The sequence below is a fragment of the Electrophorus electricus genome, chromosome 24 (assembly GCF_013358815.1).
Source record: "Electrophorus electricus isolate fEleEle1 chromosome 24, fEleEle1.pri, whole genome shotgun sequence".
Classification (NCBI taxonomy): domain Eukaryota; kingdom Metazoa; phylum Chordata; class Actinopteri; order Gymnotiformes; family Gymnotidae; genus Electrophorus; species Electrophorus electricus.
Genome location: NC_049558.1, coordinates 3,970,364 through 3,994,353, shown reverse-complemented (window position 1 = coordinate 3,994,353; position 23,990 = coordinate 3,970,364). Strand labels below are relative to the sequence as shown.

General features: G+C 52.8%; 1 protein-coding gene across 5 annotated transcripts in view; it reads left to right on the top strand.

Annotated features, from left to right (window-relative positions):
- Positions 1 to 23,990, top strand: part of rerea (arginine-glutamic acid dipeptide (RE) repeats a) — a 119,237-nt gene that overhangs the window by 33,883 nt on the left and 61,364 nt on the right. For all 5 annotated transcript variants that reach the window (XM_035522278.1, XM_035522277.1, XM_035522274.1 and 2 more), the window contains one exon: positions 15,834 to 16,269. In XM_035522278.1, the coding sequence (XP_035378171.1) occupies positions 15,978 to 16,269 (292 nt within the window). In that variant the 5' untranslated portion in view covers positions 15,834 to 15,977. The remainder of the gene's footprint in view (positions 1 to 15,833; positions 16,270 to 23,990) is intronic.

Sequence of the window (23,990 nt, the reverse complement as noted above, 5' to 3'; positions counted from 1 at the left end):
TAACTATAAATATCCAAGAATGGTAATTTAAGAAAGTAATATCCTGTGAACGGTGGGGGGGGGGGGAGACGTAGACGTCCTACCCAGGAAAATCAAACTAGACCATTTATTCTTTTAGATCAAGATGACCTGACCTCACCTGCTCCGAATAAGATCTTAATTGGCACATGGTTATAGGGTTAATCTTGCCAGTCCTCGGTTTCACCCACACATATTTTCTGTCTGTCCCTTGTTAGCTGGGAAGTGACCTCTAGCTTAATGATTCCAATGTGATTAATTCACTGGAGTGGGAGGCCTCTGGTTGGCTAATTCATAGGACAATGACTACAGATAATGGGTTGGAAATGGAGGACTCTCTTGTGCCCTTTACATGCAAATACATATTCATCTTAACTTTTGGTGCAGTGTCGGGTTAAAAGGAATTGGTCACCTTGCAGTCACATTGTTTCAAAATCTTATAACAAATTGTTGTGTTTCTTTGATGTGGAGATCAAAGACCCGATGGTAGTGGCTCGCTTTTGGCACAGTAAACGCGCTGAAACATTTTGTGTGCTATTGTGACACGAGGACGGCATCTGTGTGAATTGTTATCTCGCAGTTAAGCGCTTGTTATTTGGTAAGTTGTGCAGCGCAGATTTTTGAACCATGAGTCAGAGTTATGAGTGAAAGATAAGGATTAAGCAGTACAATAAGATGGAATTTGCCGTTGTACAGACATCTCGACTGCAGATCATGAATCTATAATCATAACAGCAGGGTATCCCTCCCTAATCCTTTAGTTTATAGAACTGAGAGCAAAACCTTTGATGAACTCTGGTACTCCTGCCATGGCTTTGAGGATAGCCCGAGGTAAAGAAGCGAAACGTTCAGTGAGTCGTCTCCCACAGAGGAGCTGAAGGAAAGTGAGGGGACAGCATGTTTTCATTGTCTTGTATTACTCTCAGAGAAACCTCATCGCGGGCTGTAAAATCTACGCGCCTTGCTTGAGTATTGAATATACTGCCTCCTCTTCTCGTCCAAGCCGTATCCCCACTGACCTGTGACTTGGTTTGAGTAAAAAGATAAAGTGTACCCTCGTTTGACTACATGAGCAAAATAGCAGCTGGTAGATCATAAATAAGGCTGGAATGGAGTTCCTAAAAAATGTTCTTTCCACTCGCTGATTTTTAAGAGGTGATTGTGTGTGAGCTTTCTGGATGTGTGGGTGAGGAGATAAATTAGATGTTTGTAGGGTATTTTTCTTTTGGCTTTTGAAATGACAGCTCTTTTGTTTCAGGCTTCACAGCAACTGCAGTGAACATGAAACCAAAGACATCACTGCTTTTCCACAGTTTCTTTCTCCGTCTCTCTTATTTCTTCTTGGTTTTTTTCTTCTAGCTCTCTCTGTTTCTGTACCGTTGCGTTTTAAGTCTCTCCCCAGAGGTCAACCGCAGCAGTTTACGCTCACTGAATAATTGAACTACCAAGTCACTCTGTTTCTGAAGGAAGTTATGTTGGATCTGTTTACAGCACGCTTTTTGACTGCGACACGCCGGGTAGCCGTGCCGCATCAAGTGCGGAAGAATGGCGAACGGCTGACTGGTTGGCCAAGTGTGAGCGCTGTGCGTTTTTAGCGGTGTCTTCGTGGTCTGCCTGGGTGTTGGGGCTTTGTACGCTGCGCGTGGGCTTTGATTAATTATGTCATCCTCCTCCCTGATCAACTGTTAGACTCTCCCCAGAGCTGAAGCGAGCAGTCAATCATGTCAAATGCTTAAATGCAACTCCCAACCATTCTGTGTGTTTCTTATCTGCAGAAAAGACAATCTCGTTGATATGTTTGATGCTAATTACCTTGTCCATTTAAATGCGTTTCTTAGCGCTAAGATGCAAGTGAATTGGCCAATAAAGACTGCGCTAGGCTGCACATATCAATAAAATAGGTCTCCTGTGGATGTAAAGATGCTGAGTCTATAAATACCTTGAACAGTATTAGCCATTCTAGAAGAGTTGCACCCATTATGAGAAACTTTAAGTGTCATGTCTTCCCTGAGGTGAACTGTCAAAAAAGTCCCTTCAGAGCTACTTAATGTAACAGTAAAGGTCTGGTGCGGTTCCCTCACCCGTTGGTAAATCGTCAGGGAGGCACGACCTCGGTGTTCTGTTCGCAGGCCCCGAGGGGCGGTGGCGTGCCGGAGGGGTCAATGGCTGGGCCTCCTCCGTAGAGCGAGGCGTAACGGAGCTGCCTGTCGTCCCGGCAGGCCTCAGCCCCACGACGTTCCGCAGCCGGGGCGATGACAGCTACGGTTTTAAGGCTCCTCGTTCCCGAAGCATTGCTTCTCCGCTCGTCGCGCTCGAACTCAGAATCTGGGCTTCACTGCTTGGCGTACCGCCTGCCTCTGGGAGTGTGTTTAGATGGACGTGCCCTTGCGGATTTGTTTCCCACACACATAGTCATTGTGCAGAAGCCTGTACTGCGTATTAAAGACTAGTTTTCCTTGGAAAAGGCTGCTTGTTGTTGTGTGTGTGGTTTTTTTTTTTTTGTTGTTGTTTTTTTGTTTTTTTAAATTTGGTTTTGCATCATTTGTCATTTGCAGTGGCAAGCCACCAAAATTAAGCTTGTGTGTGTGTGTGTGTGTATGTATGTGTGTGTGTGTGTGTGTGTGTGTGTGTGTGTGTGTGTGTGGAGCCTCCTTTGTTTACCATGGTGTAGGCTAGTTCTTGGCACCTTCCCCGGGACAATAGATACAGTAAGCACCAGGCGCTTGCTTCATTGCCTGGGTGATGGGGAGACCTGACACAGGTCAGGCTGCAAACAAGGCAGTCAGGAGAGGCGTGTGAATACCTCCTGTAGCTCATACATCACGGAGATTGATATGTAAGCTAATACCGTAGCCTTATCTTTACTGCCATACGCTGCCATTTTTAAAGTGTTTTGAATGCAGCCTATTGATGGTACAACAGCGTGATTGACACTGAATATCTGGCATTAGATCAAATTCTATTAAGCTTTTGAAGCCCTAGCTTCTTAGCTGCGTGCGTGAATGATTACGTATGTAAATGTATGGAGCGTGCGACTTTGCGGGAAGCGCAGCACACTGGCGGTGAACGAACGCGAGGCCACGGAAAGCCGCTAGGAAATTGGGGTAATTGAAACTGATATTTTTAATAAGGCTTGAAGCAGCTGAGCCCATGCTCGAGGTCTCTCTCACACGGCGCGGCTGTGGGTGGTGAGGGGGGGTTTGCGGGGGCTACATCTGGACCTGTTAATACAGAGCTTGGTCATAAAGTGGAGCTGGGCTTTTTCCTGCCTGTTAAAACCGTCACAGGACACATTTAGTTTAGCTGGCCTCGCCTGTAGCCATCCTCAATATCGATTTGCTGCAGAGATTGGGTGGGGGGGCTTCCTCATGTGGTAGTGACAGAGCCATATTAGAAGTGACTTAAAAAAAAAACCACCCAGTCGTATTCCAAGCACTTTCATCTTGTGCTGTGGGAAAGAGGCGCGCAACTGAAATGTGGACCGCCTCCACAGCCCATTATGGCGTTATGGCTAGAAACATTCTCGCGTGTGCCGTCCACGACTGGCCTGGGTTCTGAATAATGTAATTGGGAGTCTGTGCTGAAGCCCTCGGCTGTCTGTAGCCCAGAATTCTTGCTGGGTGAACAAAGGGTTCCTCTCCACCTGCAAACCATTTTCACTTTTAGTGCAAGTCATCAAAGATGAGGTGTGTGTGTGTGAGAGAGAGAGAGAGAGAGAGAGACACACACACAGACAGACAGACATGTTTGAGAGGCAGAAATGAGCATACTTTTGATGCCTGTTTTGGCAAGTAAACATTTAATGTTAGTGTATCACAGCTTTATTTATGCATCAAATCTGCTGTTAGTGCTGAATTATACATTAGCCTGTAAATAATGCAGAAGCCATCCCTCAGTGATTACTGGCCAAGTCGTGAACAGTGAGTTTGCTAATCAGTTTGCTTACTGATCATCTTCTGTCTGTTCGCTGGTAAAAGCGCGTTTAGAGGGCTGTTCTCCTGCTGGACGTTAGCACAGCTTATGAATGAAGGTCCTTTTTTTTTTTTTTTTTTTTTTTTTTTTTCTTTAGAGTTGCGACTTATCTGTGTTGTGTGTTTTTTGTTTTATTTGTTGTGGCTGAATGAGATCCTTCCCAACCCCCCGAGAGCTTCGGTGAGCACGCAGACACAGATGCAGTTCCAAGCAGCTTCTCTGCAATGGTCTGCCGCTCTGAGAGGACCCCTGCATAATTATTGTGACATGGCATTAACTAGTTTTTCCTGTCCACTTCCCCCCCCAAACCCCTAAGCCTGGGTAGAAGTCATAAGGCTTTGTTGAACTGCCACTGCTACATTTGTCTTCTCATCCCCAGCAATAATTACGGGCGCGGCAGGCTGCGCTCTGGGGAGCGTTGAGGCTTATGACCTCTCTGCTCCCTTAAAAGATGGGCGCGAGACAGCCGCCCGGAGAGGAAGCCGTTATTAAGAAAGTAACAGCTTTGACAAGTTAGGGATTAAATTGTAAACAGGCAGCGAAATGTATCGATACCTGCTGAGGCAATTGATTTTACTGTCTTCTCTATAAGCCACAGTAGCTAGCGCCTGCTTTAATTAGGGAAATTTGAGATCGGGGGGTTAATGCCCCTTTGATTTTTTTTATTTAATTTTTTTTTTTACAGTTCCCCCCCCCCAGCTCATCACTCTTTTTGTTTACTTTCACCAAACAAGACTTATGTTTTGACTTTATAGGTGCACTTTGGTGATGGGCGCGTCTGACGCTCCATACTTGCACGGCAAACATCCGAAATTGACACCACGCGTGCGATGGGACCGGCGAGAGCCGACCTGTGCCGGCGAGCCCGTGGAGGAGGGGGCAGGGGGGTGCCGTGGAATTGGCCCTGTGTTCACTTTCATCAGAGTGAAGTGGCTTCATCAGTGCAGAAAAGGAAATCACGGTCTATTGTGGCAATACACTACCACCCCACTCAGGCTGCCATTTAGCTCCGCCACAGACTGAGACATTTGCATTTCCACTCGATATGGCGCTCCCACAGGGCTAGTGGAGAGCTCCTATCAGCTTTGTGACCATTGAAAGTCACCACTCTCTTTCTTATCAAATTCCACCCAGCAGTGCTTGTGAGACGAGGCTGCATACATTTTAACGCATTGGCTGGGTAAGTAACATGCGTGTGTATATATGTGTGTGTGTGTGTGTGTGTGTGTGTGTGTGTGTGTGTGTGTGGGAGAAAGAGAGCGAAACGAAGTGTGAGAAGGTCGGACCGTCTGCATGGTTCACTTTCGAGCTGTGTTAGTAATCAGTATGACACACGGCTCTAATCAGTTAAACACGGCTCTGTATCTTCCTTCTGTTTGAGGCTGGATTACAGCGAGCAGGTTGGGCTGTTGTGCAGCATAATGTAGTGGATGGTGACGAGTGCCTGCTCTTGGATTACACCCACACAAAACGTTTGTTACACAACATTACGTGGTCACCCAAACCGGTCAGGAAGAAAACCGGAGCGCGAAGAATGGGCCAAGTGCGGCCGTTTCAAAGCACAGCGCGGGATTATATTCCGGAGGATGCAGAGTTGTCGGTGGGGGGAAGGCGCTGGCTAGCGCGCTTTTGCCGGGAGATTCTTCTTTAAGTGCCGTGAAACGGCGCAGTTCTAGTCCTTTGCTCACTTTGCATCGTGCAGGGGAGGGCTGATCGCTGGCCCAGACCCTGACGAGGCCCCGGCTGCTTATTCGCTCGCCTCGCTTTGTCTTCCCCGGGGCCCGCAGCTCTTGTGTAGGCCCTGGGTTTTGGCACGGGCATTCAGCTTGGAGCTGCCATTCCCCCGTCGAGCTGTAAAAAAGGAGACGTTTTTGTTCTCCGTCCAAGAATACCTGAGAAGTACTGTAGGTCAGCCCTAGGAGTTTTTGAAGCATGCGGAGTTCACTGGCGTCGCGTTCACACCCAACGGTAGCCACCCATGAGGCTGAGGCGTGAAAGCTTTTCATGGCTCTCTGCTTCAGGAGAGAGCCGGGTGCTCGCGCAGACGGAGGCTCCCACCGCACCACTTACATTCCTGTTTTGATTAGGGAGCATTTTACATATGCATATTTGCATATTTACATATTCACATATTGCCCGACACCAATCAGTTTTTCATTTCAGACAGCGCCATTCCTTTGTTAGTGTTTGGATGACACATTCTGAAATAAAGGAAGACATGGTTTAGGGGGTAGAGAGCTTCAAGATCACTAGTCCCATGATCTTTTTGGTTAAAGATCCTTGATTTTACGTAGGGCCAGCTCACATTAGAGCAACCACATCCTGCCCTATCCGCTCGGTATATAATGGAAGTGATTTCTCCTCTTGATAAGGCTAGGAATAGGCTTTCCTTAGGGAGGGATGTAGGGGCAGGCAGCTCCAGTTCTGGCTTGTGCTGATTAAAAGAACACTTGTAGATAATCCGGCTGAAACGTGCATCTGTTTCACGGGGGGGGGGTGTAAAGGAGAACGCAGGCAGGAGAGATTTGGATTGGGAAATGCGCATCACCTCACTATGAGCCACCACTCTGCAGGGATAAATATTTAATGACGGGAAATCTGAAATAGAGCCGCTATTTATACGGTGCGCTGTTCCCTTAAAGTAACGGGACGGTGAGAGGGCCCAAGGTTATTAGTCTCGCGTGAGATTTGCTGTTGAGTCGTGTGTGCGTTCGCTCGGTTTTGCTGGGCCCGCGCGTCGGAGCGAAATGCCTCGATCTCGCGAAACGCAGGGAAACGCGCTGACAAGCGGGAGGAAAACGGCGACGTGTTCATCGCTGATGGCTCGCTGCGCGCTGGTGATCTCCTCGCAGGCTTCTCGTTCCCAGCGAGAACGTCTCGATCGTTTGCCCACTCGTGCACCAGCGTTACCGCCGATTGTTGTTAGAAACGCTAATGGTGGCTGTTGCTTATGCTTGCTGGCATCTGTTTTCACTCAGCTTAGTTTGGAGCCAAGCCTCGTGTTTCTGTTTTTTGCACTCTTGCCGCTCAGGGACCTGTAGAAGCCATAGATAGTTGTTAAATATGAAATATGATTAGCTGTAGAAAGCTGTCAAAAGCTGCAGTCAGCAGAGAGCGCTCGCTCATTGAATCGTAATGTTTCTGGCCGGAAAACTCGAGACGGCTACATTTGTGCGTGCACCACCTCTGAGTCAGTCAGATGTCATTGTGGCACTTGTGTTTTTCTTTCTTTCTTTCTTTCTTTTTCTTTCTTTCTTTCTCTTTTTCTATCCTTTTCTCTTTCTGTGTGTCTTTCTTTCTTTTGGAGCGTTTCCTGGCCCCAGTCTCGGCACACGATTCTCAGCTCCAATTCTGCAGCCAAGCTGAAAACCTTGTGTTCCGTCACGCGCTTGGTTTCTGTTTGGGTTTCGCGATGATCTCGGCCGTTTTAGTGCAGGCGGACAGGTTTCAAACGCCACGCACGCGTGTCTTGCTGAACAGACACAGTGGATTACATTGTGGACAGAATGTTTCCATTGTGGAGACGGAGCTCTCCTGGCCGCTTCCGGACGACCGTATTGGATTACCGGGCTCTCTGTAGCCGGTTCAGATGAGTGCTGAGATCAATGAAGCTCTTGGCTCCAAATCAAATTTGTTTGGTAATGCCGATCAGAGATTATTTTTTGCGTAAAGCAAAATGAATGACGTTGCTGGTGTCCTGTGTATTTTTGGCCGTCTGGGCTCCCATGTGCATTAATTACAGTCATTTCATACGCGTTATTGAATTTTTGATAGGCTTCTGAGGCACAGCCGGGTGGAAACGATGGTGATGGCAAATGTGAGCTGATAATCGCTCTGCAGAGGGACCTGGTAGCTCGGCCTGCTCCGGTGCACACAGGGGCGTCTTGTGTCAGATGGCCTGCGGCAAGGGCAGCGCGTGATGGGGGGGGGGGGGGTCATGCTAGTGAAAACGTATCTAACCGCAGCACATCCAGGCCCTTGAAAATGCTGCGCGACTGACACTGAACAGCTCACAAAATGTCCGTGCGCTGGAGGCGACGTGACCATCACTTTAGGGAAAAAATAAACCTCGTCAGACATTTTTAGCACATATAAGATAACATTCTGGGTTTCGTTGTGACGTTTTGTTTGTGGATTCGCCTGCCCCGTTCACGTTACAAGAACTGTGGTCTGAGCCTCAGTTTTCAAATCTTCAGCGAGTTAAGTCAGAGGAGGGAAAACTGAACCACTTTATCCTCTCGTAAAGAGAGAGCTCTGGAGTTGGCTAGAGCCCTGAACCCGGGAAGCGTGCTCTCTAAATCCCCAAATCTTTAGTACATTTTGTTTTGGAAAGGCCAAAGATAACAGGGCATACGCAAACATGAATGATATATTAGACTGCGGCGTTATTATTAGCTTGATGCCGGAGATGCTGTGAAGGGGGAATTGTGGGCCTTTTTCAAACAGAATTGGCCTTATTCATGGCTCGGCAGGCGGCTTGCTGCTGAGGCTCTGAACCCTTTGACTGAGGCGTGTTTAGCCTGTAACAGAGAGCCCTCAGTGACACTGAGCAAGACTGAGATGTCCTTTTGAAGGACTGTTCACGGGGACGGGGCTGTGCACTTTATGGAAGACACGTTTGCCCGGGTGATGTATGAGGGTAGGCAGAAATCCGTGCAGCAGAGCTGGGAACAGAAAGAAACGTGCAGAAAGGTCAGGCCAGCATTTCACTTCAGCTGAGCGCTTTTTTTATTATTAGTCCCGCCCCTCTGGTGGACTTGCGCGAAAATCCACTTGCTCAGCAGTCAATAGACTCCTCGTTTAGACTGACGTGTGTGTGTGTGTGTGTGTGCGCGTGCGCAGCCGGATGAACGCTGCTCTGTGGCAAACGCGCTCGTCTGGGCTGTTTGTAAGGTTAAACATGCACTCGTGAGCTATTTCAATTCGGAGCTGCCTGGGCCCTCCCTGGAGGTTTGCTCCTTGCTGCGGCGGGAAATTCATGCAGTGCCGCAGTAACTCGTCACCGAGGAAGGCCGTCACAGCTTTGTGTGTTTGCAGTGACTGAGGGCCCCTGTGCACGACGATGGCGAGAGCTTTTTGACAAAGAGATGAAGCAAAAAAAACCCCCCCAAAAAAACACAAAAAACATGGACTGAAAAACCAACTCGGGAAATCTTTTGCTCACTGATATGATGGTGGTGGTTGGGGGAGGGGGAGCAGGGTTCCAAGTCGTAATAGTATTATTTGCGTTCTGAGTCTAACGCCCGGCGAGAGAACTTTGCGTTGGCCATTTCGCGGTGCCGTCTGCCACCTCGTTGAGAGGGTCTGGGTTGAAGTGCGCGTGAAGAGGCAGAGCACACGGACTCCACGTCCCCTCGTCCCGCCAGCCGTCATCATGAAGCGCGCCCTTCTCGCGGCAAAGGGGGCCGTGCGACAGGTAATTTAATACACTACAGTTGTTGTGCAATGATGAAAAATACGCCCCCCCCCCCCCCCCCCAGGGGCAGGCCGTGCTATCAGTTAGGGATCAAGTCTCCATTTCACACATGAATGGGTCCAGTTAATCTCCTGATCGCTACTGTACGGCGCTTTAAAAACCGTGCACTGTGCTCGGCGGCTCACGGTGGCAGGCTGGTGTTACGGGGTCCCTGCTCTGCTAATGTTTTTCTCTAAACAGCTGCTCGCGCTCATGAAAATCAGACCAATACAAAAAAAAAAAAAAGGAGGTGGGGGGCAGGAGGATGTGAGGGGGGCGCAGGATGGGTCCCGAAAGGGAACCGTCTTCCTGGCTGCACACGCGGTGTGTGCTAAAACGCTGGGCCGATGCTTGTTTTATGAGCTGTCCGGGGAGGGCAGAGGAGGGTTCCAGCAGGGTTCTTATTATACGGGCCCCGGTCCCACCCCCTCCCCGCTGCACAACCCGGAAACGAGCAGAACTGATGTTTACTGTGTTGTCTATCTGGACCGCGTGCGCAGAGCGCTCACACTCCAGAGATGCAGTTCAAAGCCACGATCTGATGTGTTGGTTTTTTTTTGTTTTTTTTCTTTTTCTTTTTCTTTCCCATGTCCCTTCCCAGCTTAGCACAGTGCTGCTCATTGTTTTCGGGGATCGCTGTTGAGCAGCAGTCATGGCGAGGTGAAGCGATGGCCCAGTCAGAACAGTGCTGTTTCTCGCTCTCCTTCTCCTGTCCCGGCCGGCCGTCCATCCGGACAGCAGGCGTCCCCAGGCCGCGGCCCCGCTTTGCTCCCGGCGCGGCCTCAGTCGCAGGGACGTAGGGACGGGGGTGGGCCGGAGAGTTCTGCGCGGCATGCTGCAGCCTCTCGCAGCCAGGCAGCCTGCGGTTTGGAACGCGCAGGAGAGGTGACTGAGCCAGAAACAAAAGCCGCTCCTAATTAGAGGTAATGCCATCCCGCGGTATCTAGGGTGGAGGTGCTCTTGGCAGGGCCGCTAGGCGTGGATTTGAATGCTCTGCTTGTTCTCTCGGACCATCTGCCGCCAGTTGCTGGTGTTGCGGGTGGTGTGGGCTAGTGAAGCTCCCAGATAGCTAAATAATTTAGTCAGAAAATGGTTTGACGCCGCGACCTAATGGCGCCGCTTCTGGAAGCCTGTCGACCTGACGCTGGCAGGTTCAGGGATGCAGGTTCAACAGGAAATGGAAGAGCGCAGGATAGACAGGCATAGGAAGTGAGATCAGGGGGCAGGCCTGCTGCCTGGGTGTCGTCAGGGCTCTGGCTAAGCGAGGGTGACATGAGGCGACTGGTGCGAAACGCACGCTAACGTTTCCTTTTGAACGCCAGACTTTCCCGTCTGCTTCTAAGGTTTTTCCGTTTCGCTTGGAATGTGAAACCGTGAGAGTTTTGAGTGAACCCGAATGTTCGATACGTTACGAATGCTCATGTCCACGGCGGATTGATTGTGTTGCGAATCTGGGTCTGGCGGGGCGGGGTTATTGTGCAATGTTAATATCCCCCATCTGTGTCCGGGATGGATTTGGACACTGACATATGTGTTTATGTGCCATTGATTTAGTATTGATTGGAGGTGCTGGGGGTGAGAGGCGGCCATGCGCGTATCTGCTGCCCCACCGATGAGCGTCATCTAGCAGGAGGCGCCTGGGGTGCATTGTAGCGCATCGGTAACCGCTCCGTTTATCTCTAAAGCAGAGCCCAGACGCCTGCGTTGATGCATTTCCTCCCTTAAACGCACATCCTCCATGTACTTTTAAAATGATTTCTAGACCCACTAAATTAGATTATCAAAAAAAGAAAAGAAAAACCCAGTGAGGACTCTCTTGATGGTCCTCCAAGCTTGATGAATATGAGGAAAGCTGCTGCTACTCAGCCCCCCCCCCCCCCCCCCCCAAAAAAAAAAGCTTCAGAAATCTTTCAACCCCCTGAAAACCCAATTAAATCATAGATTGGTGATTAGTGCTCCCTCCAGTGCCCTGGCCGGGGGACCCGGACTGTGCTCTTATGGGCAGTGTGAAGCGAGCAGTCCCCCAGTGTGCAGCCCATCAGGAGAGTTATCGCCATCACTCCGGCCTCTGTCCGCTCGCCCCTGGTCTGAGTGCTGCGTGTGTGCCCGCCTGCCACACAAACAGCCATGTGGCGCGTGTGTGTGTCGCTCTCTCTCAGGTATTACTGTGTGAAATGAAGTTGCTCTCAGCCACGCTGCCGATAATAGACACATGGGCTGATGGGAAGCAGGCCCCTATGGGAGTAGTGCAGCGCCGAGGGAGTACACTCACACACCGACCACTCATCCTTGCCTTTAGCTACTGGTTTACTCCCTCTGCTGCTGCAGAGATTCAGTTCGTGCACAATTAATAAGACCTTGACTCCAACCTTGAGTACGGTGGTGAACCCGTCCTCTTAATGAGTTACCTGTGCCTGAGCGATGGCCGTGAAATGGATTTTTTTGACATCACCACCAGCGTGGTTGCGCTTGTACCGGTGGGTGTGCAGTCGAGAGAGGGGGCTGGCGTGTCGGCGAGGAGTCTGTGGGAGCAGGCACGGTGAAAAGGGTCGCCCTGCCGGGAGGCACGCACCTCGCCCCGGACACACCTCCGCCGGTTTGGTTTGGCTTGGGATGTTTGGGCACTGCAAAATGGTTGGTGTCAAGACGAGGGGTTTGTCACCATGGCGGCGAGGTCAGAGCCGTAGGCGATAGGCAGCCGGAGCAGTCCGGGGGAGTTGTCTCCCTCGGCTGATGTAAGCTGTGCTGCGAATGTTTAAGGTTCTAAGTCTGCAGTCCAGGGCGCAATTAAAAGGTTCCCTTTGTGATGAGGACCCGCTGCCCTGCCGCTCCACAAGGCCATATCAATAAAGACCTCTTTTATAAGCAGCGCTGAGTAATCGCTAAAACAGCTGTCCTCTCTCTGAGGAATTATGACACGCAGTAGAATTTGGCTTCCTTTACTTTACATCGCACAAAGGCTTTGTCATGTTCAGAATGACTGTCGCTGTCCTCCAAAGCTGGTCGAACAGACTTCAGGCACCGATCTTTGTTTAGAAACGCGGGCCGGGGAACATGGCCTGAAGCAGGGAACGTGGTGAGGAGGTCGCGAAGCACATGGAATAAGAAAAACAGTGAGTCAGAGTGGAGTACAATGGGGGTGGGTGGGTGTGTGTGTGTGGGGGGGGGGGGGGCGTAAGCAGCCTGCTGGGACAGACATAGTGAAGAGCACTATTGTGTTTCTTTTCCGTAGGATTTGAGTGATTGGTGGTGTTGCACATCTTTTGTACCGGACGACTTCTTTAGTTGCGCCATTGTATGAGGCAAATCTCAGAATTCATTACAGTTCCATTTTGTATTGCCATTGTTGTGGGACCATAGAAAGCAAATTGAATATAGACTTTTGTCTGATAAATGTGAGTTGGCCGTGCTGCAGATAATGCCATGTTTTGAGGGTAATCTCGCGTTCAGAAAGCGCAGCCTAATCATACGAGAGCGTTCCGCAGCCTACGGTCCTCCCGCAAAAGCCTCTCTTAATCCACGCCAGTCACACTCGCGCCGCTTCATAACGCTGCGATTGAAAACTCATTTGTTGCATCTCGGATCACCGAGTGATTTGCATACATTACGCCGGGCGCAGGCTTGCGGGAGCCCAGCACCCACCCGACGGTGGCGCCCCTCGGACCACGGGCGTGGGGCATGGAGGGTCTGCGGAGGTGGGTGCGCGCAGCAGTGATTGTGGGTGGATAAGTCAGGACCATATGAAAGCGTAACACGGAGGAAGGAGCGCTTTCTAATGGGGCCCTGCCGCGCGTCCATTGTGAGGTGATGTGTTAATAGAGGTAGCACCAGCAGCAGCTTAGCAGGGTGACGAGCCCTAATTTCTCCCCTGTGCTGAAGGAGAAGAGTATTTTTATTTCAACCCTCGCGGCTCACACCCCTTGACTTCATTGCGGTAATGGAAATGGTGAAATAGGTGCTCTTGGCTGAACCCCCTGAAACCTTTTCAGTGGCTTTCACAATTGGGTGGGTGTCTCTGCCCCCACCCCTTCATTCTCTCTCTCTCTCTCTCTCTCTCTCTCTCTCTCTCCCTCTCCCCTCCATTAAGACAGCTGGTATCTTTCAAAAGGTCCTGCTCGACTGATTGATGCGTAATACCTCGAAGGCTCACCTGGCTCCCCGAGCCTCTCCGTGTGCCAGCCCTGTGCCAGCTCTGTGCCAGGAGACCCCACGCCCGCCTAATTGGACCGGTCAGAATTGGTGGCTGCTAACCGACAGGCACGTTTAGCGATCATCACTGCGCTTGCTGGGGCAGGAACGGTGGCGTTTTCTGCGGGGGGGGGGGGGGGGGGGGGGGGGGGGGGGGGGGGTTGGAGGTGTGTTTCCTTCACAGCGATGTGGAGGAAAACTGCCATGTCTGGGGTGTTTTCTCAGTCTGGTTTGAGTTCGTGCTTTTGTGCCGATGTAGGACCGGCAGAGGACCAGAGGAAATAGCCGTCACCCAGGTTCTGAGGCCATAAAGGAATCAAAACCTAGATCTGGGTGAAGTAGCTTTAATCTGATATTGGGATTATTTTTAACCTGACATTAGATATTCAGTAATTGTCAAAACACCTTAATTATTGAAGGTCGGTGCCTTTTATACAGTATACTTCGTATGTTTTCTCACAACAGTAATGGCAGGTGGGCCAGGTTTGTTCTCCCCGAGCGCTAACAGTGAAGCTGTCTCCCTCGGTGTTGATGACCCCATCACCTCCCACCTCTCGCTGCAGTTCTCACTCTCTCAGACCTGTTAACCCACATCACCATCTTGACTTTCCGTTTTAAAATTAAAAAATATCCAGCCCATCAATAAAGTCAACATTTCCAGGCCTACAAAATCCAAGTGGACGTCGTGCGTCTTTCTGCACTCTGCTGTAACACAGACGTTGATTTCCCCGAGCTGCTGTTGTGAAAGGCTGGCAGGTTCTGCCTTGAATAAAGCCCTCGTGCAGAGTCCCGTTTGGTGGAGATTTCATCAACGTGTTGGTGCGCGTTGGACTACGAAAGCGCGACGTTAAGCAGCTCTCCCGTAATCACGGAGCGCTTTGCGCTCTCGTTAGTTGCTTAGTTTACACCACCGTGCAGACGTGCTCGCGGCGTGTTGCGTTTGGTGAAGGCCTTTCCCTCTTCAGTTACAGACGCGCCGTCCAACCCAGGGCATGCGTGGGCAGTAGCTGGCAGGGGGCCGGCTGGCCGGCGCTCTCACTCATCAGTGGGTGATTAATGGGGCCGTGACGTGCACGCGGCATAATCAGCTGGCTGGGTTTGGATGGAGGCTGGCGAGGAGAGCAGCTGCCCTGTCACTCGGTGTGGAGTCTGAAGATGACAGGCTGCCATCGACGAGCCCAGTTGTCAGCGGCGATGCCATGCCTGCCAAAAGCCATTTCTCTTTCCTTTTTTACCTACTCGGTAACACACGTCTGATTCTGACAAACAGCCCAATTCTCCTCTCCTCTCCTCTGCCGTCCCACGTCTCTGCGTTTACCCCTGGGAATGTTGGTGGTGGTTGTCAGGTTTAGTGGTACCAAAGGCTATCAACATAGCTTGCAGTTTAGCCCGGGAGAGGCTGAAAGCACATCCGATGGAAAGCAGCACTCGGACGGTCTTTGTTTTGGTTTGCGGGTCTCCTCCCCATAACGGCATTAATCTTTATTTTCATGAGTCTGGACTTTAAAAGGGGGGAAAGAAGTAGCATGGCTTATAAAAATGGGATTTGGTCCAGAGCCGTTTTCTGCGTGGGGGCTCTGGTCATGTTGCTCCGTGCCTGTCGGTTCAGATTTGCGATGCAGAGCCCTACGCTAGGCTGGACCCGGGAAGCAGGTGTAGGGCCGGGCCTAGGCCCAACCCGGCCCTCGCATGAAGAGATGCACCAGCGCCGCGGCTGGAGCGCCCCCCCCCCCCCCCCTCCAGCGTGGGGCGGTCCGCCGGCGCTAATGTCCGATGTACTGCGGATGGCCGTTTGAAGACGGCGGCACGATGGGCAAATGTTCACCTAACAACCTCCCCTCCCCCCCCGGGAAATGCCCCGGGGAGTAGATTGGGCGGCGTGGAGCGCGCGTTCTTTTGATGCCGCTTCGCTCGGAGCTCTCCCGAGGCAGACCGGTACTGTGGAGCAATCGGAGGAGATTGGCCATTGATGTCCCCTCTCTGTGCCCGGTGGCTGTGCTGCTAAGGGCTTCTGATTGATTCAGCTTTGTGCATGTAGAGTAATAGGCCGTCTTCCTCTCTAGTGGCATACACCTAGGAAAAGAAGATCTCCTGGTAACAGGCGGAGGGACTTGTCAACAGCGATTCGGCACGCGTAGTGCCACGGCTCCGCCCCAGGTTATGGCGTCTCTCCTAACAGCTGTCTGTCTTCTCTTCGCAGCTCTTCTGAAACACTGGGGTTGTTGGTGTGGCCGAATTTTCCCTGGATTTGATTGGTAAATTCAGAAGACTGAAGCCCAGGCTCACAGTCTACCTTTCACGGAGGCCCAGCCGTGAGAGGACAGAGGAAGGCACGTGGCGAATCATGACTGCCGAGAAAGAGAAAGACAAGGAGCGGGAGCGGCGGGAGAAGGTGCGCGAGAGCGAGAGCTCGCGGCCGCGGCGCAGCTGCACGCTGGAGGGCGGAGCCAAGAACTACGCGGAGAGCGAGCACAGCGAGGACGAGGAGGCGGAGGCCGGAGGCGGAGCCGCCGCCGAGGAGGCCACCAAGAAGAGCAAGAAAAAGCTGCCCAAGAAGAAGTCGCGCTATGAGCGCACGGAGAACGGAGAGATCACCTCCTTCGTCACGGAGGACGACGTCGTCTACAGGCCGGGGGGTAAGCGCCTTCCACACCGTTGCCAGCTCCGGTGGTTGGGCAGACAGAGCGCGTGTTCTGCTCCATTTTTGCTCTGATGTCTACCTGGGGGTCGGGGGGGGGGCCGGGGGCAGAGGCTTGATTCCAGAAAAAATTTGACATTAATGTTTGCACAGTGCTCTCCACTTCATTAAGAGTTTTCACACTTGATGCTAGACAGCACGTTTCCAGCTAATTACACGGTGGTCTGTTGTCAAGGTAACTTGCAGGCCTGGTAAATGTATTCGCGTTCTGACTTTGAAGGAGGCTGAGCGAGGCAACCTGACTCGGCTCGGCTCGGTGTCGGGGCAAGAATCTGTCCAATAATATTATGCTAATGTAAGGAATACTGTAGTTTTAGCATACCTCACACGGACCATTCCCGCGTCCGTAGACATCAGTCTTATAAATGACGTTAAGATGACAAGCAATGCGTTTGTATTGGCTACCAGTACTGACAAAGCAAATTTAGTTTCATGAGTGAAAGAAATTGGCCCGATGGCTTCAGAGAGTCGCACGAAAGCTTCTCCCCTTGTGTTCGGCCCCCGTGTGATGAGCACGGGGGTAGACGGGTCCCTCTCTCTCTCTCCTGCCTTTCCCAGTATCCTTTCTGTTTTGTGTCTGAAATGTGAAGTGGGCCATTAGGTGTTGGTTAGGCGCCGCGTTTGAGCCTGAAGTGTGACGCTAACCTTTTTGCCACCTGTAAACACGGCGCCTCTCTCTCACCTGCCGTTTGGGAACGGGTTGTACACGCGACTGAGGGGAAATGTCAACACTCCAGTAGAGGACTGCGTGTGTGTGTGTGTGTGAGCGCGAGCGTGTGTGTGTGTGTGAGCGTGCATGCTGCCTGCCCATGGGCCTAAATCATCCCCACCATGTCTTTCATTTAGCCAGCAACTACGAAAGGTCAAGTAGGAGCACACTGCCAGTGCCAAGTTATTTCATGCAAAGACACCTGAAAATTACAGCCGGCGTGTAATTCCACCCCGTGCCCCGCTGCCGCCTTCTCTCCCCTCCGCTTGCGTGTGACGCAGGAAGAAGAGGCAGATGGATGGCTTTGCTAGGCTGCAGTGGCCCCTCCCCTTGCCCTCGGGCAGGCGGGCCTTTTGAAATTCTCATCCTTCTCGTTGGCTTTGCTAGAGCAGACAGAGGCTATGATGTCATGTGCTCGAGACGCGTGCCGAGGGCGCCTGCGACCTCGCAGTGCGCATCAGAGGTGATTGGTTTTGGCGTTTATAGAGAAACGAGGCATGCCTCCTGAAGAGCCAAAACCCGTTTTGATTTTAATACAATCTATGGGTGAGGAATTTGCATTAAATTGAATTGTTTTGCGGCCCAGTCCCGTGTCCCAGTCATCTCCTATTTACACTCAATTTCCTGCCCGGGAGATCTCCTCATCTCCAACAGTCAGCCCCTTTAAGGCATCATTTTGTGTGTATGTGTGTACGCGCGATTGAGCGTGTGCGTGCGTATATGCGAGTGAGCGCACGCGTGTGTCTGTTGCTGTACTGGCTGTTCTGCAGTGCCGTGTGATGATCTGTTTGTGGTCACTGGCTGCAGCCTTATTGCAATCAGATTTGATTTGGGTGGCACAAACAGGCACAAAGCCAGCGCTGGATTAAGTTAAGTCCTTTTACGTTCGTCTAGTGACACACAATATGTAAAACTGACCACCCTTGGAGAGGATGTTAAGTAGGCAGACGGGGGGAGGGGCCTCGGGGACCGGCAGGGAGACGGCGAGCCGAAACGTGACGTTAATTGTCTTTGTTGCTGGAAAGATCCTAACAAGCGTGCAGAACTCTGGGTAGATAATGGGAAACGGTGTTGAAAGCTTCTCCAGAGTCGCCGTCTCTCCACTCAGCCTTCACTGCGTCCGCCTCCCAGCGTTTTATGGCGAGCTTAGTCCGCATTGATTAGGTCGTCTGAAAAGCACCCGGCAGCAGAAGATACATGGTGTACAGCGCTTCAGAGGTTTGATACGCTGTCTCAGAAAGGGCTGGAGATGGAGGCAGAGAGGGTGGGCGGGTGTGTGTGTGTGTGTGTGTGAGAGAGAGAGATGGGGGTGGGGCAGTGTGCTGGAGAGGCCCAGGTGCTGGGATGGATTAGCTCTTTGAGTGCTGCTCTTGTGTCCAGCCCCCCTGTAGCTCTGCGGATATTCTCACAGCGCATGCCGCTCGCGGATCCAGCCGGGAGATTACGTGCACGTGAGATCAATAGCGGTCCCCCGACCCTGGAGCGGCCCCTGTGTCTTTGCCGTCTCCCTGTCCCTGCTCCAGCAGGTCGGGCTGGACGTCATCCCTCCCCTCTGGCCCGCCCTGCCCCTCCTGGACGGAGCCGCCTGGGCTCCGGGAGGCCCGCGCGAGCAGTAGGGTCGGCGCGCGTCACTTTGCTTGCGCCGCATCACAAGAGACGCGGGCGGCCTTCAGAACACCCCTCTCTAACTCTCTCTCTCGGCCGCTGCACTTGCCCGGCTGCCCGTGGGTGTCGCCTAATTACCCAGCCTCCCCAAGCAAGCGGCCCTGTCAGCAGGCTGAGCCGAGCGCTCCCAGCTCCCGGGAGCCTCCGCAGCTCGGCCCCGTCGGCCTGCCCCCTCTACCTGTGGAACGGCCTTTGTTTGTTTGGTTTTTTTTTTTGCCCACTCTGCGTTTTCCACACTCGCCTGTGAACAGAGGAGCGCTGACGCAGCCAGGCTGCAATCCGAGGCCGGAGAGCGAACGCGCGCCTGCATCTCCAGGGGTCGCGAGGGCAGACGGGCAGAAGGCGGCACGTGCCCGTCTGCGGAGATGCCCCGTACGGCGGGCAGGGAGGCACCGAGCTGTGCCTCGCTCGCCGAGACCACGCTGAAGGCGACCGAGTGAGACGCCGGGAAAGCGAAGCAGTTGGCTCACACTGCCACGTTGGCCGCTTCAGTTCGCTCTCGCCCGCTGCAGACCCAGAGCTGACCCCGAGAGACGGCACGTAGGAGGGGCACGTGGCACCTGCTGCTCAGACCTCCGCATCCCTTATGTGTGCGCGAGGCTTGCTGCTCATATCAGAGCCCATTAACCGGCCCAGTGTGTCGGCCACTGCCTCGCCAAATCCTTCACACCGCTCCTCATATTCAGGGAGCAGAAGGGACTCCCACTGCTCCTCATATCTCAGGTATTGCTTTTACTGCATTGCTTTGGCTGCTGTGTTTAGAATGTTACAATACTTGAAAGCGCTTTTTTTTTTTTTTTCTGTGATGTTTTTCATGAAATTCAAATGCAGGCCATTGGAATCTGTACCAGGCTGATAGCTGAAAATAAGAAAGGCTGATCTACTTGGAGAAATCCCCCAGCGTGGCTCGGCCTGACGGGGAGCGGAGAGAGAGCTCGTGTGAAACCTAACCACCCGCCGATTACAGATTACAAAGTGGTTCTGCTCGAGGTCTGTTGTCCGCATCACAAGGGATTCCGTGCCTGTCCAGAGGGACGGCGATGCTGCCCCCTTCAAGTTACACGGCAAGTCTCGCGGGGTTGATGGACTCCATCTAGAGGTGTATTGCCCGTTTGCGAGGAAGCGCCAGATCGGCGCGCGGGCACTAGGTGAAGAGCACGTGTCTGGACTGGTGCTGGGCTGTGCAGGAGTGAGAGATGCTTGAGGGTAAATGAGACGCTGTGGGCCCCGGCCCGGGATGCGCCTCGCACCCTCCAAGTAGGAAGCGACACGTGTAACGCTGGCCAATGGTTTGCCGCTCGAGGACCATTTGGGCGGCAGAGGAGAGGCCCCTCCTCTCCAGCCGGTTCGTCATCGCATCCCTCCTGCTCCTTTAATTAGAGGCGCAGCAGACCACAGGGCCGCCGCCCTATGGGCCGTCTGGACCTGCCTCACGATGTTGGCCTTGGCAGAAGTGTCGGCACGGTACGTGGCGGGTGCTGGCTCGCACGCCGCCACCGACACACTAAGCACGGGCGAGCGTGAAACGTGCACACGGCTCTCTCCGCGCTCACGCATAAGCGCTAGCCGTTATTTCCCACCGGCGCCGACTTAGACTGGACCGTGCGAGTCAGTGTAGTGTCCTCCCCGGTCAATATACAAGCAGGGCAGGGGCCTTTTCGGCTACCTTTAAAAAATTTTTTGCCCCGGGTAAGGGCGTGTGTTAAATTAGCCGTGCTTCCTGGGCTGAGAAGAACAGCAGATAGAACAAGGAGGCGGGGTGGGGGCGACGCGCCACATGAGCACTGAAGATCGTCCCTCATGCATATGCATGCTGCTAAGTGATGGGTGGCAATGTATTGAGCAACAACCGTCACGACGAGATCGTGTTTAAGCTTTTTCTTGTTCTTGTTAAAAATGTTTTTTTTATTTTATTTTGACGAAAGCGTAGTTTGAGTGTATGTGTATGTGTGCGCGCGCGTGTGTGTGTGTGTGTGTGTGTGTGTGTGTGTGTGAGAGAGAGAGATATGGGCTCTTTCTCCAGCTCGATAAATCTCAATCTAAGGATGAGACCAGGCTGCTCCAGCAGAGTGGTCGATAACGCCTCTGTGGTGTTTGTGGAGGCCCCTCCCCAAGAGAGGAAGAGGAGGAGGAGGAGGAGGAGGGGTGGGACCTGTAGCCTCAGGGAGGCTTTGGGAAGTCTACAAAGCCCTGGAGCAGCACCCCCCCCCCCTCTGTTTACTCCCGCTCAGTAAAGGGGAGAAAAAAAATGACAGGAGCGCTGAACAGATCGGATTCTTGGAGGTCTGCTCTCGAAAAGCTCAGCGCTAATTAGAACTGCCCGGAATAAGGACCATCACTACTGTTGCACACTACGGGCTGTGCATTTGATGTACTCAATGAGCACACTTCAGTCTGAAAACAGAAATGTTTCCCCACTAGATGCTCAGGAAAATGCTCTCGTGTTGGATTAAGTGTTCCAAACCACATGGGGCACCCTTAAAAAAAAAAAAAGTCCTGCAGGTTTATGGATCTGGGTAGAGCTCTATTCTAGATTCGTAATGCACTGAGACTTTTCCTCCTTCGCTGCTCACGTCTTCGTGTGTGTGTGCACGTTGGTGTTTTCACTCGCGTCTCCCGGTGCACGCCCCCTGGCTTTTCAGTAGCTAGAGAATCCATTCGCTGTAAACGAATCCACTGGCTGGGTTAAGGGTCCCTAAGCCGCAATTCTCGGCGGTAAATCCCCCTTGACGTGGTCTGGGACTTTCTAAGGCATGTCATCTCATCTTCAGATTTGTCTCTTTTGTTCTCCGCACCCCCCCTCACCCCACCCCACCCCACCCCCGCAGCATGTGACGAGGGCTGTGTGAGGCACGCAGGTCAGCCGCTGCGCTGATGGAGATTTTCGTTTATGTTGCCATGTAAACATGAGGTTGGACCGGGGGGCGTGGATGGAGGGGGGGGGCGGGGGGCGGAGCAAGACGTCCGTCATCCCTCCCTCTCCTGGCTGACTGCCGTAAAGCTCCCCCAGAATGCCTCATTCAGCTCCGCCGAGCACGCGTGCGCGCGCACCCCTCCCCCGACCCCCACTGAAACAAAAAAGAGGAGCTGTATGTCGTGCCAAGCCTATTAGATATCTTTATTCTCCTTGCTGCGTTGAACAGATAAACACAACAAGATCGATAATGGCACGGGCTAAAAAACAAATAGCTGAAAGCGGATGCAGACGCGGGCGTTAAAGAGCGGAGGAATGGAAGCGCCGTGGCTGGGGACAGCTTTCCCCCTCCCCCAGCCCACACTACATTAACTCACCTCTGGAATACTGAAGTGTTTGGATAAACATCGTCTCCACGCTGCGCACCTGCCTCACAGCCACTCCGGCTCGTCCGGGACGCTCGTTTAGCGGGCCTGGGCGCGTGCGTGTGGGTGCGGCAGGGTTTGTGGCCTTTTGCGTGAAGGTTGATCCCGGAGCCACCCCCGACGCTCCGTCCGTATGACCCATGGCCGGCGTTGGTTCCGGACAGGAGCGGGCGGGGCGGAGGCGGCACGTTCGTCCCCCCCCCCACCCACCCACTCCTCCGTAATCCATCAGCCCGCTCCCCCGCACGCCTTATGAGGCAGGGCTTTCTGCGTGCGCTGCTTCCTGATTCAATAAAGGCGCAGGCACAGCAGGGCCGGCTCCGCCGCGCTGAGCCAGGCAGGCCCTGCTCTTCACCTTTCATTAGCTTGACGGTGTTATTCATCAGAGCCCCCGCTCTGCCGTCCCCGCTGCCAACGTGGAGCCGCCTGAGCGGCGTCCTCCGCTCCACCCCCGGCTCCGCCTACACCGGTCAGCGCTTTTGGTCCCTCAGGGTCAGGTTGTTACAGGACAGCCTTATTTAGAAGGGCGTTATGCTTTACTGCTGCTGTTTACTGTACTGAGTGTGTGTGGTGGTGTTGGGGTGTAGAGCTCAGCTCTCAGGCCTGTGACTTTGGGATCCCTCCTCACACCGCAGCGTCTCCTCTCTGGACACGCTGCTCGTGAGCATGAAAGGGAAACGAAGGCTTGCTATGCTGTTGGCAGCTCCGTCGAGGAGGTCCACTGACGTTAGTTGACCAACACTGAAGCGAGCACCCCCACCCCTCCCCCGTGTACCCTTCCAGCCCAGAGCTGGAGATCAAACTACCCCCACCATCCCCTCCAGCAGTCTGCAGCTCCCCGCCCTTAATGCAATCCCACTGCCTCGGTTTGGGCGCTGCTGAGGGGAGCTAGCTCAAACATGTCCAGCTAGCATAAATACTGCGTGGGGTGCCGGCGTAGAACAGACCTGCCATGCCAGACCTAGCAGGGTAATGTAAGGAGAGTGGTTTAGAGTGGAGGTGTGGAGGTGTGGAGGAGCCGTAGGCTGGGGGGGGGGGGGTAGAGAGAGAGAGAGAGAGAGAGAGAGACAGACGGAGGGTTGCCTCTGTCCACCTCGGTCTGCTTCATGTCCTTGGCACATTTGAGCTTTCAAAGGCCGCTTGTCCTCCAGCTGTACATTGGCTTTTGCGTGTAAACAAGATTTTTATCTGCCTGGAACACCACCTCTTTCAAAGCCAGCGTGTGTTTTCGATGGTGATATTTGCTGTCTGCACAGAGGTTTTGCTTAATTCACGAGCTGTTGTGATTCTCTTTCGGCACCCGAAAGCCGGAGAGAATCATCTGATCCTTGGCACTATACAAATGTTTGGATGATTGACCGCAGCGGAAGGAAGTTTGCACGTGTGCACGTGCGTGTGCAACAGAGCAGTGTTGCTGTCTGCCACAGCGTAGAGCTGTGTGAATGTTTTTGTTAAGGAGACGAGGGTTCATGACCTGGCCATACCAGCCGTCACATTCAATTTGCACACACAGGCGCTGCGGTGGGCCTCCAGTGGGAGGGGCCGCCCTGCGGAAGGCCTTGCCATTGGACAGGCTACCTTATGCAATTGGTGGGGGAAAAAAAGTGTATTGTTGAACAACAGTAATAATGAACGAGACCCACTGTACCAAGGTTACATTTGTCTTTTGTCTGTCTCTCTGTCTCCTGGTGGCATTCACGTTGTTGGCCGAGCAGCCAACAGCAACCCCAGCGGGCTGGAGTCGGATCAGGACCGGTCCGGTCCGTGCCAGGGCGCGCAGGCCAGTCCCACTCCCGGAAGCCCCTTTAATCCTATTACTCACATTCCACTTGAATTTGTCAATGTGAACCACATTGTAAGGGGTGGGGAGCTCGAGACGTGCTAGGCCTGACTGTCTCTCCAGGTTGTGCAGATGTGGCTAACGTGCTGTTTCTCTCTCTCTCTCT